Below are 22,454 nucleotides of genomic sequence, written 5' to 3' on the forward strand. Positions count from 1 at the left end.
CAATAAATACAACACTAGTGTTGTATATAACTATCAGGTGTTTCATTCCATATATTACATGGCCACCCAAATTCTCCCTCTCCCTCTCTCTCTCCCTCCACTTGACATTGCTGGGCAACTCTACTAATTTTGTATCTCTTTTTCTTAGACATTGCCAGCGCTCCAACAAACACATAGGTCAATTAATTTAAGCCCAGAAACAAATCAGAACAAAGTTGGTTATGAAACTACATTGTATGTAATAGTTCTCAAATTTTAACAGATCTCTAAAACCTTCTTCTAAGTCCAAATAGTTTTCCTTCTTTTCCACCTTCCTGATTTTGTATGCTAAATGAAATTTGGTAAATATGGTAAATTAATATAGTTCTGTCTTTCTTGATACATCTAAATAAGAAAATACATGTCAGTTCACCAACAGACACCTTGTTTTGACCACATTATTGGCAGTGGAGCTACAGGGTAATATCACTTAATAACATCATTATCTTTGTGTAATTTCTTTGTCTCTATCTCCATGTCTCTAAACTATAGTCCATGTAATCACAAGGACAAATTTAACCCAAAGGAGATTTTTACCTTTTAAAACTGCCCTGGGATGATGATGACTATAGCAATCTACCAGGACCTGTTAGAGGCTGGGATGTAAGCCAGTATGTGGGAGTAGGATCTAGATATGCCATCAAATGTTACTTTGTGGGTTGACGCAGCCCTTTCTTTCTAATAACTTATCTATCCTGCAAACCATGGCTAAAGCAGCCAAGAGCTGATTGGAATGGCAAGCAGATGACTATGAGAGAAAATGGAACAATAAGATTCTGAGAGAAATACATGGTTGCAAAGAATGATAGGCATGATCAAGTGAGAGTTGATTTCAGACATAACACATGACACTCAACAGGAAAGAATAAAGCAGTCTCAATTATTTCCAACGTTCCTGTACCAGGTTGCTCAATTTGATATTGACTTAAATGACATACCTATTCGTATGTAGAATTGGTCTGGTCTTTAGGCAGAGTGAAGCAATCACCATAGGCAAAAATGTTGGTCAGCAACATTAATAAACCCATTCAGGTTTTTCAGGGGAAAGACCCTTCCTTGCAAATACCAAAGCAAGTGTACTGTATGATAAGGATCAATGTCATCACTAGGGTTGAAGTAAGACTGAGGTGTTTGTCTATGGAATTAACGATAGAATTAAGGATGGGCAATCCACCCTTTTCTTTTCTTCATAAAATGGCTTGGGCAGGCCCTAAGCAAGTGCAAGCCATGAAATACTGTGTAATATGCAGTTTCAGCCTCCGGAGATCCATAACAGATTTAAAATACAGAAGCTGTGTTTCCAGCATTAAGTTCGGTGTACGCAAAGGGAATTAAAAGCATAGAATCGAATATTGGAAGGGCCACTTGGGTCACTGAGTCCAATCCCATGCTCAGTACAGTAATCCAAATTAATACATCCCTGACAATGGCTGTCTAGCTCTACTTGAACACATCCAGTGAAGGGAAACCTGCCACCTCTCTGGGTAATTGGTTCCACTGTTGAACTTCTGTGATTGTCAGGACATTTTTTCTACCATTCAGTTGGAGCCTGTCTTCCGTAACTCAAGCACAAAGTAACTTTTGCCTTATGGAGAATGTTTATATGTATTGGTGTACGGTAGACCTGTTTTATTTCTAAACATGGTAATCTTCCCTAATATATGTTTTCTGTATACATTTGGGAAGGTAAATGTTAAGAAATGTGCCCTCTTATATAGACAGAACCATTATTTATCATCTGGAAATGCTTAGTGTCATCTTATTTTTTCTGCTGACATGGGTGAGAAACTCTATATCATACTTCTTTCTGTTGCTAAGGTGGCCTCTACTAATGAATTGTTTAGTTGTTGGCTGATGACACCTATAAACCTTAATTCAAAGGTATTCCTACATGTGTTAGGAAAACCTTTTCAAACTGCTACATTTCCATGAAATCTACACTCATTAAGCTAAATGGACAAATGAAAGAACAAAAGTTACTGTTTGTAACTTTCACATCTTTTCCCCCTTCTGCCCTGCCTTTTCCTATAACTACAAGGAATCCACAGTGACAATTGGAATAATGATTTGACTCCAATACAGTGCAAATATCAATGTGGAAACTAACATGTATACATGTATACGTTTTTAGTGGTCAATGTGCCGACAATTCCTTTATGTGACAACTGAACCTACTTCATGAATCAAAAATATTCATTTCTTATATATGTTTGCTTCTTTCATGGGACCTGTCAGCTTCTGTGAGGAGGTCATATGGGATAAAGTGTGGGTTGTGCCACTATGCTAGGGAGGGCTGTTCGGAATTATGGAGAAGTTTGAGAAACAGTACACAAGCCATTCTGAATGAAACTTCTATGTGCAACTGTAACTCAGTTATTACTTCAAGAAATGATAAATAGCACTCATTATATTACACCATAAATAATACTGATTACACTTATGACTCCTTCAGAATTGCTAGAGCCATGTGTTTTTAAGTTAGCTCTTCTACAAGAAAGGGAATTATGTTCCATACCGGTCATTGGGCAGTGATGCTCCTGCAAGTTTAATTATGGTGGGGAATATATCCATATTACTTGTTGGCTCATCAATATGTTTTCCAGGCTCAAGAATGCCGGGCCAGTAGAGAAGGCCAGGCACTCGAATCCCTCCTTCCCAATTTGTAGACTTTCCACCTGAAAGGAAAAGACTTCAAATTATTATTCATTTGAGTAGAAGACTACAGTCCTTTCCTGTAATGGTTGTAGTATTTAAATGGGTAGATTAATTGAGTATCTTAATCATTAAATAATTAAAGTACAGATTACAATTATATGTTGATTGGCCGGATTTTAAAAAAATAAAGACAAGAGCTTTAAATGAAGACAAACATTGTTTTTTAATATAAACACTTTTTAAAAACCTAATGAAATTAAGAACTGTACCAAAAGAAGCATTTCCCCTTCTTTCTCTGTCATAAGAAGGAATGTCTCAACTTGAAAAGAAAGAAAAGAAACTGTGGCTCTTGCTGGAAAAATAACAAAGTGCAAAATGTGAAAGTTGTTTACAACCATCATCAGTGTTTTGAGATAAATGCTAACACTCAAATACTTTTTAAAAGAGAACTCAGTAATTCTAGACATGAGGTTTGTCCATGATTGCTTAATCACAGTTCATTCCAGAATAAAGTACTGGCATCAAACATAGGGAGTGGCCACTTATGTCACTTATGAACTTCCAAGATGTAACTAATGTCAGAATCAAAATGATGGACTTTGAGGCTGATTCAGTAAAACAGTTTTTAAATCCAAGATTGTGAATTATTAATTTCAAAAATATTATCAAATCCATTTCAGGTGCCTAAACATGATTTAACTCACATCTCAAAAGCAGTTCCTCGATTCTGTCACTAGATTCTGGGGAGCAGCAATGAGATATAAGATAAACAGATAACTGGATGCTATTCACTAAATTAGCCTGCCTTCTACTGTGACTTCAAAGCCAAAGACATTAGTTTAGTCATACTTGAAATAGAAAGCATACTCTTTGGTTTTTGCCTTGGGCAACAAAATGATGATGATGATGATGATGATGATGATGATGATGATGGTGATGGTGATGGTGATGGTGATGGTGATGATGACAACAACAGCAGCAGCAGCAGCAGCAACAACCCCAGTGAGGCACAAAATTGATGTGGTTGTGGGGCTTGCATGCTCCAAGGAGGTTGAGAGCTATGCCAGAGGTTCAACCATACTGGACAGGTCTCATCAGAGGAACCAGATGAACAGTACCTTTCCCATAAACAATATGGTGAGATGTAATTTACAGAAACTTATATCGGCTCAGTCGTCAGCCGGATCAACAGGGACCACAATAGCGTAGGTGGGTGTGGAATGTTACAAGTGCATCAGACAGTTGGAGAAGAAAAAAAGGGCATTGGAAAAATATCTGAAGAACAGTGAAAAAAATGCACTGAAGCTACTATACCATGAAGGCTTACTGAATACCAGAGAAACCAAACTTACCTATAAGAAAGACCAAATGAAGAATAGAAAAGAAACATGGAAAAGCAAGGTATTACATGGCCAGTACACAAAAAAACTAGCAGGCAAAGCAGATAACAACAAGACCTGGCAATGGCTAAGAGCAGGAAAGCTGAAGAAAGAGACAGAGGGGCTAATTCTGGCTGCACGAGACCAAGCCTTAAGAACAAATGCATACAAAGCCAGAATTGAGAAGACAGCAACAGGCAGGAAATGCTGCCTCTACAACATCTGTTGAAGAAACAGTGGACCACCTAGTTGCTGCTGCAAGAAGATCGCACAGACTGAGTACAAACAATGGCATGACAAAGTAGCAAGAATGGTGCATTGGAATATCTGCAAGAAATACCATTTGCCTGCAAGCAAGAACTGGTGGGACCACAAAACAGAAAGAGTAATAGAAAATGAAGAAGCAAAAGTGCTCTGGGTCTTTAGAATTCAAATAGACAAGCACCTGTCACACAACATCCCAGACTTAACAATTGTTGATAAGAAAGACAAAAAGTCTGGAGACATTGCAATACGTGGAAACTGCAGAATAGAAAAGAAAAAACTGGAGAAAATCACAAAATGCAAAGACCTGCAAATAAAAATAAAATTATTGTGGCACAAGAAAGCAGAGATAGTACCAATAGTAATAGGCGCCTTGGTGCAATCCCAAAACAACTGGGGTACCACTTGAAGACCATCAACATTGACAAAATCACCATCAGTCAGTTGCAAAAGGCAGCTTTACTTGGAACAGCTTACATCCTGCAACAATATCTTTAACACCATCAAACAACATCTGCCTATCCCAGGTCTTTGGGAAGGACTCAACAGGTGGATAAAAATGCCAAACCCAGTCTGAACATCTGGCTGACTGATGAGATCACATTAACAACAGCAGCAGCAGCAGCAGCAGCAGCAGCAGCAACAATATGCTGCCTGACTCCCAGTGACTCTGGACAGTTGTCTTGGGCTAGGCCTTCAGCCAAAATCTCAGAGTTCATAGAAAATGTTGTCTTTACTGTCAACACCTTTTGAAGGATGACATGACAGAGAAGGAAGGAAAACTAAAAATAATGCTTTCTTCTGGGGGAGAATGAATAGCAAATATTCACTTCTAAAAACAAACATTATAACAATGTCATACATATCTCAGATTTATAGTATCTCAAGAGTAGAAAACATTCTGATGGTTTGGGATTTGTTAGTCTGAAATATCCCAGTCATACATACAAGGAAATGTTAGAAACATCTATTATTTCCAGAAAGGAAAGGATTGTATTTCTTTTTATGAAAATGATGGTAATCACAAAAATTATCAAGAAAATATAATAGACATTACATGTCTACTAGTAGAATAGACATTATAATAGACATTACATTTAGAATCAGTGTGGTAATAATCTGCTTCTTTGCTGACTGGATGTGGCTTGGCATGAATGTGTTGTGGGCTGCATGGAAAAACTTAGCTGTAGTGCCAGGTCTTTGCTGGTTTGTTTTTATTTCACTGTTGATATATATCATTTTTACCTTTGGGTGGTTTGCCACCCAGAGTTTGGTTTGAGATGGGCAGCCATATAAACGTTTTAAATAAAAAATAAGTAAACGTGAGAAAGTTAAATGTAATATCCTGCAGTAAATTAAAATGTTGCATCAAGAGCAGTCTATCGACATACCGCTTGTGACATGGGAGAGCTAGGAACCTTACCAGTTGAATTTCTAGAATATATAAAGACAGATGATTAAACATCTGGACAACCAAAACAGAAGAATATTGGGGAAAAAAGAAGTCATGAGCTAGCCACTTCCATGAATGAATAAACTGTTGTCAGTTTTTGACCAAAGGTACGTAAATATTTTTGACAATATACAGATTGAAAACTGCTCTTCTGTTTAATAACTAATTGTATTCATTTTAATTACAAGGCTCTTGGAAAGGTCTTATTGTGGCTATAAGATTAAAATTATTTAATTAATAATAATCATAATATATAAATATATATTAATAATTTGTATGAAATAATATATATTTCATTCAGTTTGAAATTAACCTGGCATGTGTGCTTATTATTTTAAAAGAAGAAGAACCGCACTCAAGGTCCCTGATTGTATGTGGTCCTTGGAAGTTTTTTACATTCACTTAATCCAGGGTTCCTCAACACTGACAACTTTAGGGGAGTTGAAGTCCATCCGTCTTAAAGTTGCCAAAGTTGAGGAACCCTGACTTAATTACTTTTGGGAATCTAGTCTTCCACACGCTATCCAAAGACCAAGTGTGGACCTTGTCTGGAAAAAAATGAGGATCAACAGATTATAGATTGCAAGGGCTGCTCTATCATTTTACCCACACATTCATCTGAAACCATTGTTGCAGTTGATACAACTCATGTTATTTTGATGCTGCTAAGCATCTAGGGCTGAGAGAGTATGACTGGTCCAAGGTCACCCAGCTGGCTTTGTGCCTAAGGCAGGACTAGAACTCATGGTCTCCCGGTTTCTAGCCTGGTGCCATAACCACTACACAAAATTGGCTTTCTAAGCCAACCATTAAGTTCTCTGAAATTCTTATATCTTATTATCTAACTATATCACAAGATAAACAACCAAGTTCCAATTGTGAATAGGTGATGAGAGCTTTTAAACTAGACTCGTGCAATTATTGTTAAGTAGATTTCAGCTTCTCAGAGGAGGAGGTTAATTGGATGGATTCATAATCACATGCTCACATGCAGAAGATACATTTTGGAAAGAGCCCTCATCACAAATGCTACCGTGATTGAAAATTGCACTCTAATTTCTGTTTATATAAACTGATAATCATTGGCTGAAGCTTCAGTCTCTTTAGATACAGAAATATAATATTTCATTTTTATTTGTGTTTCTTTTCTGCAGCTTGAATAGAACACATCTGATACTGAGTACATGTCTTCTTATTCTACTTTCAGTCTGAAGGTACTGTGCAAAAGAAGGAAAGGAAAGGAAAGGAAAGGAAAGGAAAGGAAAGGAAAGGAAAGGAAAGGAAAGGAAAGGAAAGGAAAGGAAAGGAAAGGAGAGGAGAATAAGCATCGCATGTTTAGTTAAATATCTATCCGCACTTGATTTTTTTCCATAAATAATTGATGAGTTAAACTAATTAATATTGTGCTCAAAATGCAATAGTAGTTCACATGCTGAGGTTTCTTCTGCTGCACTGACTGCCATTTAGAAAAAAAAAAAGTTAATTCACAGATTAATTTTGTTTCAGAAGAAATTGGCTTTTGCAGAAGCTCACATTCATTTGAACTGTGTACCAATGGTCCAGAAACTAGCAGGAGGAATGGTGGAACTTGGTGCTGTACATTTTTGTTATTTTAAAAGAATTGAGGCTACGAGGCTGAAAGACACCCATTCCATTATTCCTGATCAGTCCGTAATCGGAAGAAGTCATAACTTCCTACTCAACCTCCTGATCGGAAGAGTATTTAGATATTTAGAATAATGGATTCGTTCATATGTTTAATTTTCCATTCCTGTTTTTAAGTAAACTGAATTAAATCTTACCATTTGACAAGACATATTAAACTACTTAATTTTATTTGGTACATTAAACAGATATGCTGCTTCTGGATTTTTAATTAAAAAAAAATCTTAAACTTTTCCCTTCCCCTCTTTGTCTTTTTGCACATTCACTAGTATTGAATATGTACTTATGAATATTTTTTTGTGAACTAAAATCTCTTCAACTCAACACGCCAAGATCATTTCCCATTGAATGTTGAGCTAGTGGGAAAAGACAAACAAAGAGAAAAGATAAATGTGGGGACCAACATTTCCTAGGTTGCTTCAATTGCCTGATATTCTTCAAGTAAATAAAATAGCATGAAAAGCTCCCAGCATTCTTTTATCTTTTAGCATAACCAAAGAAGAAAGTACTCACAGTGGTGTACTGTAAGTGAAAAGTCTGGGTTATAGAGACAGGAACAGATTTCCTTCTTAATGATTAGAATCTGTTTTAAGTCTCCAGGCATTTTGCAGCTTGAAGCAAAGTAGCAAATGACTTCTCACATCCTCTTCAAATGCTTTTGGCACTGGAAGCAGAAAGGACCACAATGGCCACCTCCCTGACAGTAAAATCTTTTTCCAGAATCATTAAACTGCCCCATCTTATTAAAAAAACAAGACCAGACAGATGCAATTTTCTGTATGTAAAAATCTTGTTGTCTGATAGAAATTTCAACTTAACTTACTGTATAACCAATTCTGGGGTAGTGGCTCTTAAAATGAGGATGTAACTTCTGAATTAAGTAGAAAAATATGTATTATTATGCTAATACATCATATTACAGCTTATTCTGGCCTAGAAACCAGGACACTGTTGAGTTCTAGTCCTGCCTTAGGCATGAAAGCCGGCTGGGTGACTCTGGGGCAATCTCTCTCTCTCAGCCCAGCTCACCTCACAGGGTTGTTGTTGTGGGGAAAATAGGAGGAGGTAAGAGTATTAGATATGTTTGTCATCCTGCATAAAAAGGGAGGATATAATAATAAATATACTGCTTAATGTAATTAGGCATATCATACTTTCTAATTTGCTTTGTTTTACATTTGGATGGGTTCATTACAATATTTCAATAATAAGTTATGAAATAACTCTCACTTTGCTCTTCATTTCAGCAGGGTTTAATCCTTCTGATTACCTGTTTAAAATGAATGGTTAGGGTTGCTATACAAAATAAAGTCCAGCACTTCTGCATCCTCTCTGCCTCATATACTGTACTTGGGGACTTACAATTTATTTACAGGAAATTCACTGCCAGATGCAAGTACTGTAAGTAACTGAGTGTCAAACACACAATGTTTGCCTTATATTTGTGATAAACATAACCCCAAGTTCTCCCACTGCTCATGCCCTATTTGTCCTTCACTCACATAGGAAAACAATGAGAGTTGCTACCATAATATTCCAAATTCCATAATGTTGTTTCCGTAGGCAGGAGGGATACCTTTATATAGAAAGGAAACAGGTCCGTGTGTTTCTTCTTTATACGCATAACTCAGATGGTACGTGATGGCATAAACAGCTGGGATGGGACCCATGGCTACAGAAATCATACATCCTGTATTATAAAGGACAGTCCTTTATTTCATAAAACAGTCCTTTAGATTTATTGTATTCAATTATTTAATTTCTCGGTTTTGTTCTTGAATTTTCCTTTGCAAAGCAAAGTTATAAACATTATTATTATTATTATTTTTAAATCCTTAGGAACCTCTCAGATTTGCCCCTTTTTCAAGTTTTTCTTTTACTGTCTCCAAGAAAATATAGTCACCGTATGCATGGCCCAAGATCTTTCTGAAATATAATTTTTAATCTTCCTTTCCATTAATGTAAAATGAGTAGCCTTTTTTAAAAAAAAAATGTTGGAGGTATATTTCTTCAGGGATAATTGATTTTGGGCCATATGCCAGTTGTGTAACAGGATGAAAAAGGTGATGGCTGAAGCCAGAATGAAAAGTGGATGGGTTCACCAACTCTGGCATATAGTCACAGGGCAATAGCATCTATTATCCAAACGAATGGCCTCTTTGCTGCCCTATTTGTTCTTTTACTTATTTTTTAAACTAAATAAAACAGTTTTCCCCATTTCCTTTTAATAAGATAGAATTACACATTTGGTTACTAGTGTAATTCCACCCCCCCCCCCAATTAAATTTTCACATACTCCATAAGCAGGCAATCAGAATTTTGATGTGAGTGCCTTCTTGCCTCTTCAGCTCAGGAAGCTCATTAAACAAATTGGAAACTTAATTTCAGAAGCTGATATTGCTCTGCTTTTCTGATAAGAAAACTTGAGCCTTATAGTAATTTGTGACTTAGAAAATGTGAGAAGTTACAGTGCATTCCAAAAGTATTCAGACCCCCTTCACTTTTTTCAATGTTGTTATGTTGCAGCCTGATACTACAATTGTTCAAATTCATTTTTTTTCCTCATTAATCTACACTCGGTACCCCATAATGACAAAGTGAAAACAGAATTTTAGAAATGTCTGTAAATTTATTAAAAAGGAAAAACTGAACTATCACATTGGCATAAGTATTCAGACCCTTTGCAACAACACTTGGAATTTAGCTCAGGTGCCTCCCATTTCCCTTGATCATTGCTGAGCTGTTTCTACACCTTGATTGGAGTCCACCTGTGGTAAATTAAATTGATTGGACATGATTTGGAAAGGCACACACCTCTCTATAGAAGGCCGCACAGCTGACAATGCATCCTGTATCCGAGCAAAAGACATGAGGTCAAAGGAACTGCCTGCAGAGCTCAGAGACAGGATTATTGCAAGGCACAGATCTGGGGAAGGCTACAAAAAAAAAAAAAAAAAACTGCTGCACTGAAGGTTCCCAAAAGCACAGTGGCCGCCATAATTCTCAAATGGAAGAAATTTGGCACTACCAGGACTCTTCCAAGAGCTGTTTGCCTGGCCAAACTGAGCAATCGGGGGAGAAGAGCCTTAGTAAGAGAAGTGACCAAGAACCCAATGGTCACTCTGACTGAGCTCCAAAGATCCTGTGTGGAGATGGACAAAGTTCCAGAAGGACAACCATCACTGCAGCCCTCCAACGATCTGGGCTTTATGGCAGAGTGGTTAGACAGAAGCCTCTCCTCAGTGCAAAACACATGAAAGCCCACTTGGAGTTTGCAAAAAAGCACCTGAAGGACTGTCAGACTGTAAGGAACAAGATTCTCTGGTCTGATGAAACCAAGATTGAACTGTTTGGCCTCAATTCTAAATGTTATGTCTGGAGGAAACCAGGCACCGCTCATCACCTGCCCAATACTATCCCAACAGTGAAGCATGGTGGTGCAGCATCATGCTATGGGGGTGTTTTCAGCAGCAGGGACTGGGAACTGGTCAGGGTTGAGGGAAAGCTGAATGGAGCAAAGGACAGAGATATCCTCAATGAAAACCTGTTCCACAGCACTCGGGACCTCAGACTGGGCCGAATGTTCACCTTCCAATATGACAATGATCCCAAGCACACAGCCAAGACAACACAGGAATGGCTTAGGGACAACTTTGTGAATGTCCTAGAATGGTCCAGCCAGAGCCCTGATTTGAACCCTATTGAACATCTCTGGAGAGACCTGACAATGGCTGTCCACTGACGGTCCCCATCCAACCTGATTGAGCTTGAGAGGATTTGCAAAGAAGAATGGCAGAAAATCCCCCAATCCAGGTGTACAAAGCTTGTCGCATCATACCAGAAAAGACTCAAGGCTGTAATTGCTGCAAAAGGTGCTTCAACAAAGTACTGAGTGAAGGGTCTGAATACTTATACCAAAGTGATATTTCAGTTTTTCCTTTTTAATAAATTTACAGACATTTCTAAAATTCAGTTTTCACTTTGCCATTATGGGATACTGAGTGTAGATGAATGAGAAAAAAAAATGAATTTGAATGATTGTAGTATCAAGCTGCAACGTAACAAAATTGAAAAAAGTGAAGGGGGTCTGAATACTTTCGGAATGCACTGTATATTTAAAAATGTTAAATGTGAAGATAGAAATTATACAAATTCATTTTAAAAGAGGTAAGGGGAAGCACTTGACCATTACAGACAGTAAAACCTTGGTGCATTTTTGAAATGGGGAAGAGCAGAGAAGAAAAGAGTTAATTGTCCCAAACAAATTCTTTTTTCCCTGAAGATAAGGAGCTGCCTTTAAACTAACATCAGGCAATTAGTGAATTTGCCTTGCTATTTGTTTAAGCAGTCTCTTCCAGCTCACCACTCACCAGATCTATTGGGATTATACTGTAACTCCCTGAATGTATAACCAAAAAGACTTTCATTCATGCTAGTTGGCTCTTTTAATTGTAATCACATCACATCTGGAGGATGCTAAATTGGGTGAAGCTGGTCCATGCTGAATGGGAAGAGTTTTTCTTGGTTTCCAATCTCTGGCTAGAGATGCTGGGACTGAAGGTAACATGGTAGAACAGGAAAGTGAAAAACTATCTAGGGGTATGGTTTTAACTTTGCAGATGGCAACTGTAACTTGATGTGGAAGCCTTTCTGAATGTTTCGATTAGGTCATCTCCTGTGAGCCTTTTAATGGATTCGTAAACCTTTTAAGATAAAATGAGGTAGCTTTATATCTTCTATTTGAAATGAAGGTTTCTTGTTATAGTAACTTCATTTAGTTACTGTGTCTTGTTAACATTAGGTTCTGGATACTATTTAGGACTGAGAATTCCACTGTCCTTCACTTTTGTTCTGTTTATTTAACCTTACCCAGCTTTATGTGATTGCAACTTGAGTCACCAAGGTATATTTCTATTGCTAGACATTTATGCACTTAACTTGTTTTCATTTTTTAATACTCTATCTACATGGGGATTACATCAGTAGGGAAGTGGTCTTATCACTGGATAGAGTTCTATATGACATAGAATATGCATTGCTACTTATGGTTTCAAACATGATCCATTGTAGATAAATAGATAAATAACAAGATATGTGCTTACTGGGTATTAAAGTAAGCAAATATAATGAGTGTTGTTATGCAGACATAACATAATACGTGAATTTAAGTTTTAGAAGTGCTGGATGAAATGAAGAGAGCCAGTTTGGTGTATTGGTTGAGACATCAGGCTAGAAACCAGGAGACTGAGTTCTAGTCCCACCTTAGACATGAAGCCAGCTGGGTGACCTTGGGCCAGTCCCTCTCTCTCAGCCCTAGGAAGCAGGCAGTGGCAAACACTTCCAGAAACCTTGCCAAGAAATCTGCAGGGACTAATCCAGGCAGTTGCCAGGAGTCAAAAAGTGACTTGAAGGCACAGGAAAAAAAAAAAATGGGGAGGGAAGGGGAGTCAAAATAAAAAAGAAAAAAATGGTGAATGTGGTGTTATGATGCAAACTCTACCTCTTTTGTGCATATGTGTGACATGAACTCATGTACAAAAGTGCTTGAATACAACATCAAATTTGTTGCATTGTTATTTTTACTCCCCCCTCCACCTACAGACACCATTGGTTGCATATCAGAGGTAATGGCATGTTTCATCACATCACTACTTCTTGCTGTTCCCCATTATCTGTCTAATGACAGGCCTGGCCCTGCTGCTATGACTACAATGTTCCAACAAAAGAACTGTATTTATAGCTGTCTCCTAAATCTATATTCACTTTTTAAAAATGTAGGTTACTCCAACTATAAGGACAATTGTACAGAATTTGTGAAACAATAGTAAAAAGCTGGATCCTACCCTTAAATATTCCATTAAAACCACCCTGAACTTCTCCATTGTCTGATATTTCTTCAAGATGTGCTCCTTGATCTGATGTGAAGTATACAAGAGTTTGCCCACTTAAGTTCCATCGATCTAATACATGGAGAATCTGTCCTATAAAATATACAAACAAAACAAGAATAATGTTTTCCTTCAAATATACAGTACAACTTTTGAAAAGGAATGTTACATTTAAAACATCACCATTTATAAGCAGATACTCTATCAAAAGACTCCTAGGAGACATTCAAACAAAATGTCTCAACATGTAACTGATTTGATTAACCTGGGATTTTTTCTGAATCATAAATAGAATTTATCATAAGAGAAGTGATTCTGAATTGAAGCCATCTCTTAGGATGCATAGATTTTTAAATCAATCGATGTCAATGAAAAAGCCACAGTAAGGCCAGAAAAAGGACAGGTTTAGATTATGTTTTCCTCTGTCCCTTGGCAGAAATCTCAGCCAACAGTGAATCTGAAAACTACTCATTGAAGCAGGTTTAACTTGCAGTGTAATTTCCCACAAGCGGACCTCTGATAAGGAAAGGAGTTGCCATTTCCTCAATTCAAATCTCCCTTAGCTGAAGTCACCAGATCCAGTTCTCTACCTTGGGGAAAATAGGTATCATCAACACAAACAAGATTTATTTAGCATCGCTATTGCCTTTGCTGTTTGACACCTGGGGCTTAAAAGTTCACATGCCCTATCATCACCCACTCAATGTGGTACAGTTCACTGGGAAAGTCCTGCTTATGGTTCCACTGGTGGGTTCAACTCACAGTATGGTGGCTGGGAATGGAGCAGCAGCCCACGTATGGAACTGTGTCTTACGGGAAGTATGGCTTGCTCTCACATTGCCTTGTTTTAAAGGACAATTGAAGACATGCCTTACTTAACAGCAACCTCTTAGCAGCCAAAAGAAGTTGAGATGGCAGTCACAACCATCTTTATAGTTTTGGACACATACAAAAGGAGTGGGACTTCAATCACGTGGTTGCAGTTGCCACCTTGATTTTTTTTTTTTTTTTTTTACTTCCCTTCACAGATGGCCCTGTTACCCACTAAAATAACCATTGCAGCAGGACCAGTTTGCCTTTTAGACTGTGTTTTAAGGAATGTTAAGTTTTACTTAGGTTTTTTTAAAAAATTGTCATTTAGAATCAGTGACTTCCATTAGGGTTATTTAGTTGTTTTATTGACAGTTGTTGTTCTTTGTACAATCACATGGGGGGGGTGTCTTTCAGGAAAATGATGAGTATGACATACATTGTTTAGGTGATGCTATGCCTCTGGAGCCCTGGTGGAACAACATTTTGAGCTCTATTGGGGCTGCTGAATCAATGAAGGAATGAACGGTGTAGGTCCAGTATTAGCACTAGACATGCCCCCCCATCCCCACCTTCTAGATGCTGTGCTGACGTCAAGTTGCTTCAAGAAAATCCTGTGCTAACTTTTCCACATTCCAAATGCAAGGGTGATGTAATCAGACAATATGAGAATATTTTGGGCTAAATATATGCTTGTGCTAGCCTTTGGGGGGTGAAGTAAAGAAATAAAGATATTCAGTTGGCCATTCAGCAGTTTAATGTGAAAATGTTGTTATGGTAAACATCTATTTAAACATGATTTTATGATTTTATCATAAACTCTATGATAAAATGCTACCGTATTATTTTTTAGTCTGGCGTGTGGCAAACGGAAAATATGGAGAGAGAAAATAAAGCAACTTGACAAGTAACATCAGGATGGCAATTAATGGATAGATAATATAGGCAATAATCAGGCACCTGCCTGGAATTCCCTGAAGAATGAGACAAATGAACAGGGCCTGCAAATCCCTAAAAATCACTATTACATTATATGACTTAGAGTTTCCTCAGAGGCAGAACTGCAGAGGCAAATGTGCTTAAACAGTTTTGTTATGAGACCCACCAAATGGCACTGCAGAGGGCAGAACAACAAACTTTGCCAAAGTGAAGGTCTGGCAACATTTCAAAACAGTTATGTGGACAATATAGGAAGCTGGCGGAGAGCTGTTTTTAAAATCCCCATGATTCAAGTGTCTGGGAGCTAAACTGAGATTGGCTTGGCAATCATGATCCTGGATATATTGTCTGATAAATCTTTTAGTGCTGTCGAAGCCTAAAGGAAGAATGCTATGTGAGGAGAAACTCAAATAACTGAGCTTCTCCATCATATTTTTAGCCAACCCAATTTAAAATGCTCTAAAAAAAATCAGTGAGGTAAGACCTACTGGAAAACAATTAATAATGTAAAATATGACTTTGATTTTTAACTAGGAAAGCAGTGCACTGGATAATGGCAAAAGGGCTGTGTGAAGACCAAAAAAAAAAAGGCCAGTTCTCTTTACTCAAAAGCAAACATATTACTCTCATATACTATAACATTGGAGGAAGAAGGAATGCCTGAGTGAAGTAGGGTTGAGGTCTATTCTAGATCTGTTTCAGAATAAACAACGATTTTCCTTTTTTCTCCCAGAAAAAATAAAAACAAAAGTCAAAACAGCATGTTTTTTAAAGATGCAGTCATGAGTTTGACATCAAGCCACCTGTAAAACTGCACACTTTGTTGCTTTTTGGAAACAGATATTACAAAAAGCAAAGCAAATAGACCATGCAACTCTATAAGACAGTGTAACTGTAATAATAAGTAAAGATAAATGTAGAAGTAAGAATCTGTGTGCTGCTTCTAAGATCAGTTATTCTAGATGGACAATGGAGGAAATATTGGTCATGCATATCCACCTGTGAGTTATAAACAGACACTATTTTTATTTCAATTTGGTATGGCTATCTTTTTCTCACCCCCATCCTGGAGCAATCCAAACAGCCTTGGATAGCCATTCACTCCAGCAAACCCACTCTAATATGAATTGGAGCGTGAAGCTCCATCCCTAGGATCTATTTACTTCTAAATAGATATCCATAAAACCAGGAGACTTTTATAAAGAGGTACATAGGTCCTCTAACAGTTGGTCTTCTAATCATGATACTGACTCAGTTAAGAATCCAGATATCCTATGAACTACTACCAAACTTAATTCTGAAAGTCTGAGTTCCGATTTAACCAGGCATCTTCTAGCCATATCTCTTAGACAGTAATGTTAGTAGGCTTGGAAGAAAAGATAGCAGATGTATAAAAGCAAGAACACAATAATGTCGCCAACTATAAGAACACGTAGTAGAGTCATATTTGAAAATGGATACAGACTGAAATAGAGGGACATCTTTTTAATCCTGATTCCACTTGTCATCTAACTGATGTGTGAAGGTGGAAGTTAATAATTTCTAAAAGTTCCTGAGTAGAATTCATTAACACTCATAGGATTAGTCTTTATAAGGGTAGGTTTAAAAACTTAAAACAGAAGGTTTAATAGCTCTTGATTAAAATTAAATAAAACACAGCTGAAATCATAATGTGAAGAATCTGCCACCACGTTGATTATATTTGTGAATAGAGCCAGCAAAGTTATATTTTGGAACCAATGTCATATGACAGAATCTGCCACCATATTTATTATATTTGCAAATGGAGCCATCAAAGATATATTTTTTTATTGAATGTGAACATCTTCTAAATGAATTCACACAGCCATCCCCTCCTACCTTTCCTGGAACAAAATGCAGATATTTCCCTCCTGCTTTTACTAGATTGACACTGAATTTTTAAAACCATGTTAGTTTGAAATGAATTTGGATTAGACTAAATAACAATTTAAGGAATAATGTGAGATATGGCTACTGTGTTCTTCCAACCTCATTCTTCAATAAAATTTCAAAACCAAAGAAGAAATATATACTCTACAATCAAATATGTGAAGAAAGTACAGGCAATAAACAGAAGATTCTAAAAACCATCTGAGTAAACCGGATTATTTTCTGAGCAGTGTGACCTATGATCTTAGTTGAAATGTGTTGTACTGGAATATAAATTCTATAGATAGTTCCTTCACCTACTTCCTTTTAATTGAGACATAAGTGAATATATTGATAGTTGGTTTCCTTTGACATTAGTAATAGGCTTGAAAGTCCACCTAGCTCTCTTCTCAAAGTGCCTAAGGCAAAAAAAAAAAAAAAAATGTGTTAATAATTTCCCACATTATCTTACTGTGGCAAGGTATTGGCAGAACTGCAAGTGCTGTTTCATGAAAAACCTTATTGTGTCTGAAGATTATTAATTTGTAGCATGAACAAATGTGATGTGTCAAAATCGAAGGAGTTTTTCAGGTGGCTTGGAGAATATTTCCCCTTCAAGTACAGCTGGAAAACACACACACACACACAGAGAAGGAGGAAAGGAGGAAATAAAGACCAGTCAAATATTAGTGATCCCTCTCAGAACAATTGATATGCATCTTGGGAAGTGAGAAATCTTGTAGAACTATTTATTTGAAAAGGCATCCATATGTAAGAAACCTTGGCTTTAGTTTACTGCAGCTTGCTGAATCCAGAGTGTCAACAGGATCCAAAGATTTCATCAAAATGATAAAAGCAATGTCATGTTATTGCAACACAAGTTCTGTCCCTTTCATATCTCTGTGTGAAATGAAACAAGATACATTTAAAAGGGGTGAAGATTGCATCCCTACACTATTTTCATTGCCTGCCCTTAATCTCCCCCCTGACACTTCTGGCTATGGCCATTTATAGAAGTGGTAAGTGACAAAACATGCATTGTGCCATTGTATTGCAAATTCCGTCTCATGAATTCTTGTGTAGAACATCACAATGCAAATATGAAAAAATGGAGCTTGTGTATGATGACATGATGCATATTTCATTATTTTGGCATCTGTGGCTAGATGGATATGTCTCTGATGTTAGCTTGAACTTTTGGAGGAAAACTAACAAATTAATACAATTAAATAGGCCCTCAGACCTTCAACAATGAAGTATGCTGAAAGATAATGCCAAGAGAAATTCAAAAGAAAATTCAAGCCCTTAGAGAAGAGCAGAAAAACAGAAAACCTTTGTTGAGAGGAAGAACATTTCTGAGAAATTGGAAGGCAAATTTCAGCCATTATATAAGGCATACTTAACTCAAATCTAAATGAAGGTGAGAAGTGGATTTATATATGAAAAACACTTGCAAAATGGCCTTGACTAGAAAACCCTTAAGCTTTGATATTCATCTAGCTGTACATCCCTAGCAACAGATAGAATATGAAAGTACAAGTGCCTTGTTGTATTTATATTTAACACATATTAAACATATTCTGTGGATCTTCATATAATTGACCAGGTTCTAATTTATTTATACCAGTTTTCCATGAATCAGTATTTGTTCTCTAATGGCAGCTCTGTAATAACTCACTTATATGAGATTGGCCTCAATCTAACCTTACAAAGATGTTTGCATAGAGAACTCTTAGTGGGTGTCTCAGAGTAGCTTCAGAGCGCTTACAGCTGGCTCTCCCTGTGTATTGATTTCCATGAACATTTTCTCTGTGTAAGGCAGGTTAGTCCTGTAACTTGTGCATACATTTTTAGTACTGTATGTATATACCAACCAGAGGGCACATTTCAAAAAATGTGGACAGGGAGAAGAGAGGAGAGGAGAGGAGAGGAGAGGAGAGGAGAGGAGAGGAGAGGAGAGGAGAGGAGAGGAGAGGAGAGGAGAGGAGAGGATGAATTATAGCTCCTGATTAAAATTAAACTGCATATAAAATAAGGTATCCTCACAGAGAAACCATTCTTATGGAAATGCACAAGTACAAAGGCAAACACGTATTCACATCTTTTCTTTCTACAGAAACAAAGGTGAAGGATAACTGAGTTAAGAAAAGGGAGAGCTGCATTGCAATGGGAATGAAAGAGAAAGGGAAAACAACACTTAATGGAAATGTGGTGAGTAAACAGGTAACCAACCAGGGAAGGAAAGAAGATAGAGAAACCCTATTAGGTGTTACAAGGATTAAATTAAACATTACATTAAAATTAAAATTAAACATTAAAATTTCCTGTTCTAGTAGCCCCTCCCTTGAGGCTAATCTTCAAAGGTTTCATGTTTTTCAGCAGCAAGTCTGCACTTCCTGTCCATGTCTCAGTTAAAACAAAAAACAAAACAAAACAAAAATTGTATTTTGTTTTTATGAACAAATGCAAGATTACCCCCTCATTAAATTCAGGTAACTATCTGGAGAAAAAGATGACAACAAGGCTTCTTATTAGATAAATAGACAGGAATGCATATACACTTTCAATGAGAGCAGCACGGAGAGTTGTGGAAATAAAAAGGCATATTAGTTTCTAAATATTAATGACTTTGGACACTCACATATGTCTAAAAACCAGAATAATGTATAGACTAGCATTCCGTAGAGATCTAAAGAACAGCGGGATGCGAGAAGCCAGCTGCTGCACAGCAGAAGATACCAGAGAGTCCAAAGGCTACCTAAAGCTGAGTTCTGAGAGAAAACTAAGGAAGCAGGCTGAATTCTCGGTAGCCAATTGCCTAACTAACCCATATTTGAAAAGAATAAGTTTGCCCTTAGTTACATGAAATTCCTTAAAGGTCAATGAATGGTGAAGTTTTGTTTTTATATGTCTCAACAATGTCACATTGACAACATAAATTTGAACTGCCTTTATACACTCTAGACAATTTCTCTACTGACATCTACCAACGGTACATCATCTTATAAAAATTCTCTTTAAGATTATAACATACTGCTGCTTGTACTGAGAGCCACAAAGGTGTTTTCAGGTATAACATGGGTTTGTATCTGTTCCATATTCTCAATATGGCACATCTAACATAATGATTTTTGAAATCCACATTAACCTTAATTTTATCGTACCACAAATATCCATGCCACACAAATCTCAGGTCATGTCCTTCTAACTCCAAAAGCCTTCTATTTCTCAGCAGCAACCACTCTTTCATCCAAACCAAAAGCAAGGTGCAAGATACAATTTCAAATCAGGTAAATCCCATCCTCCTCTTTCCTTTGCATCTTGGAACATCTTATATTTAACTCATGGTTTTTTCCCCTGCCACACAAATTTACGGTAGATGTATCCTTCTGCCACTGTTTAAATGGTGCATCAATTGTCAAAACAGGTATTGTCTGAAACAAAAACATCATTCTAGCCAAGACATTCATTTTTACAGAAATTCTCCCCCACAATGACAATTGTAATTTTCCCCATCTTAATGTGTCTTTTTAAACTTCATTCCATATATTAACATAGTAATTTTGAAATAAAGTACAGTTCATATTTGTCATAGTGATACCCAGATATTTTACCTTCTTCTCAATCTTTAAACCCATTTTATTTCTCAATTATGTTTGAACTTCTATTTTCATGTTTTTTGTTAACATCTTAGTCTTCTGTTTATTAATCTTGAAACCCTTTAAAGGGTCTTCCAGAACCATCTGCAAAAGCCCTTAACTTATAAATTTCTGTTTTAATCTTTATTCCCACAATCCACTGATTATGGCATGGGGCCGGGTTATCTGAGGGGCTGCCTCTCCCCAATCATATTAGCGAATTCCATTAGATCTGGCAGGTGTTATAGATTCCATCAGCCAGGGACTTGCATTTGGTGGGTCCCAGGAGGCAGGCCTTCTCTGCCATGGTTCCCTCCTTGTGGAACACCCCCCCCCCCGAAGTGAGGCTCACCCCTTCCCTGCTGTCATTTAGGAAGTCCCTCAAGACCTGGTTATGTCACCAGGCCTGGGGATCTTTGGGAACCAGAAACATTCTTAGATGGCTGCACTATGATTAGTATTCTCTCTCTCCGTTTGTATATTTTAAAATTTAAAAATTTTAAACTTTTTGATGATGTATTTTAATAATCATTTTTTAAATCTTCTATAATGATTGTTTTTTTCTATTTGTTATTTTATTTAATTGTTGTATGTTGCCCAGAGTCACTTTGTGTGAGATGGGTGGCTATATAAATGTGATAGATAGATAGATAGATAAATGATAGATAGATAGATAGATAGATAGATAGATAGATAGATAGAAAGAATCTTGTCTTATATTTCTATTCAGTATTTCAAGAACCAAATAAACAAGACATGACACTGGACATCCCTGTCTTGTTCCTTTTTGTATCTCACAAGGTTTTGTTATATCTCCATTAACAATTGTTTGTGCTTTTTGTGAAGTATACATCAACCTTACCCATTTTATAAAGTTCTTTCCAAAATTCTTATCTTCCAAAACCTTGAACAAGAAAGCCCAGTTCAAATTGTCAAAGGCCTTCTCTGCTTCTAAGAAAATAAATGCAGCTTCTTTTTCATTAGGTTGCCCCAAATATTCCAAAATGTCCAACACATTTCTAACATTGTCTAAGCATCTTTCCTGGTTTAATTTTTTTTATAGCTTCAGAAACTTTCCTTATTGTTCTAGGTCTGTTCATAACCTGTCTTTGAACCTCTGTAATCCTCCATAGATTTGTTTCTTTAGATATTCATCTATTTTTTTCCAGAGAAAATAATCACTTCCTTTATACAAGTTGGAATAATATTGATGAAATGGTTTTGATATGGCCGCATTGTCCATTAATACGGTATCCCTCTTGCAATTTCAGTATCACAAAACCATGTTTCTCTAAGAAGGAAGTAGGCAAATATTTTAATAAAGTGATGAGTACCTAATAAGGACGTACTAATACAATCCATGCTTGTAACTCACTTATTTGAATACCTGCAGGAGTCACAATCCAGTTGTTTCATATTGCTTTCAGCTAACCTCCATGGTACATTCTCTAGTTGTTTATTCTGCAATAGTCTTCATTGTGTTTTAAAAAATGAAAGTTAACTTGACTGAAATACTTGACTGGCACTGCTTGTTGGTGCATGGACATGCATACATTTACATTGATGTATAGTAAAGATAACAGGCACTCATCCTTCCAACTCATTTAGAAATGTAACTCCTAGAGAAGTTAGGAATCTGCACCTGATGAAAGACGATGCTAATGATTCACACTAGAAACATTTGAATTAGACATCCACGAGAAACAACAATTAGAATAGCATTAAGACTAGGAATTAGGCCAAGTACTAAAATATAAAAATAGTAGGTGCATATGTATGGTAGACAGGGAGACTGAACAAAAGAGTTAGGAAGAAGAGATTAAGATTCAAATAA

General features: G+C 36.9%; 1 protein-coding gene across 6 annotated transcripts in view; it reads right to left on the bottom strand.

The window, feature by feature from the left end:
- STS (steroid sulfatase) overlaps window positions 1-22,454 on the bottom strand; it is a 134,169-nt gene that overhangs the window by 34,643 nt on the left and 77,072 nt on the right. For 4 of the 6 annotated variants that reach the window (XM_088144956.1, XM_088144955.1, XM_088144960.1 and 1 more), the window contains 3 exons: window positions 13,299-13,436; window positions 9,032-9,145; window positions 2,555-2,714 (listed from right to left, as the gene is read on the bottom strand). In XM_088144956.1, coding sequence (XP_088001082.1) covers window positions 2,555-2,714; window positions 9,032-9,145; window positions 13,299-13,436 — 412 coding nt within the window. The remainder of the gene's footprint in view (window positions 1-2,554; window positions 2,715-9,031; window positions 9,146-13,298; window positions 13,437-22,454) is intronic. The other 2 variants (XM_088144957.1, XM_088144958.1) reach the window with 2 other exon arrangements.

Source organism: Python bivittatus, unplaced genomic scaffold (assembly GCF_059951505.1).
Source record: "Python bivittatus isolate LINGU-HERP-01145 unplaced genomic scaffold, Pbiv_v1 ctg000350_np1212, whole genome shotgun sequence".
NCBI lineage: Eukaryota > Metazoa > Chordata > Lepidosauria > Squamata > Pythonidae > Python > Python bivittatus.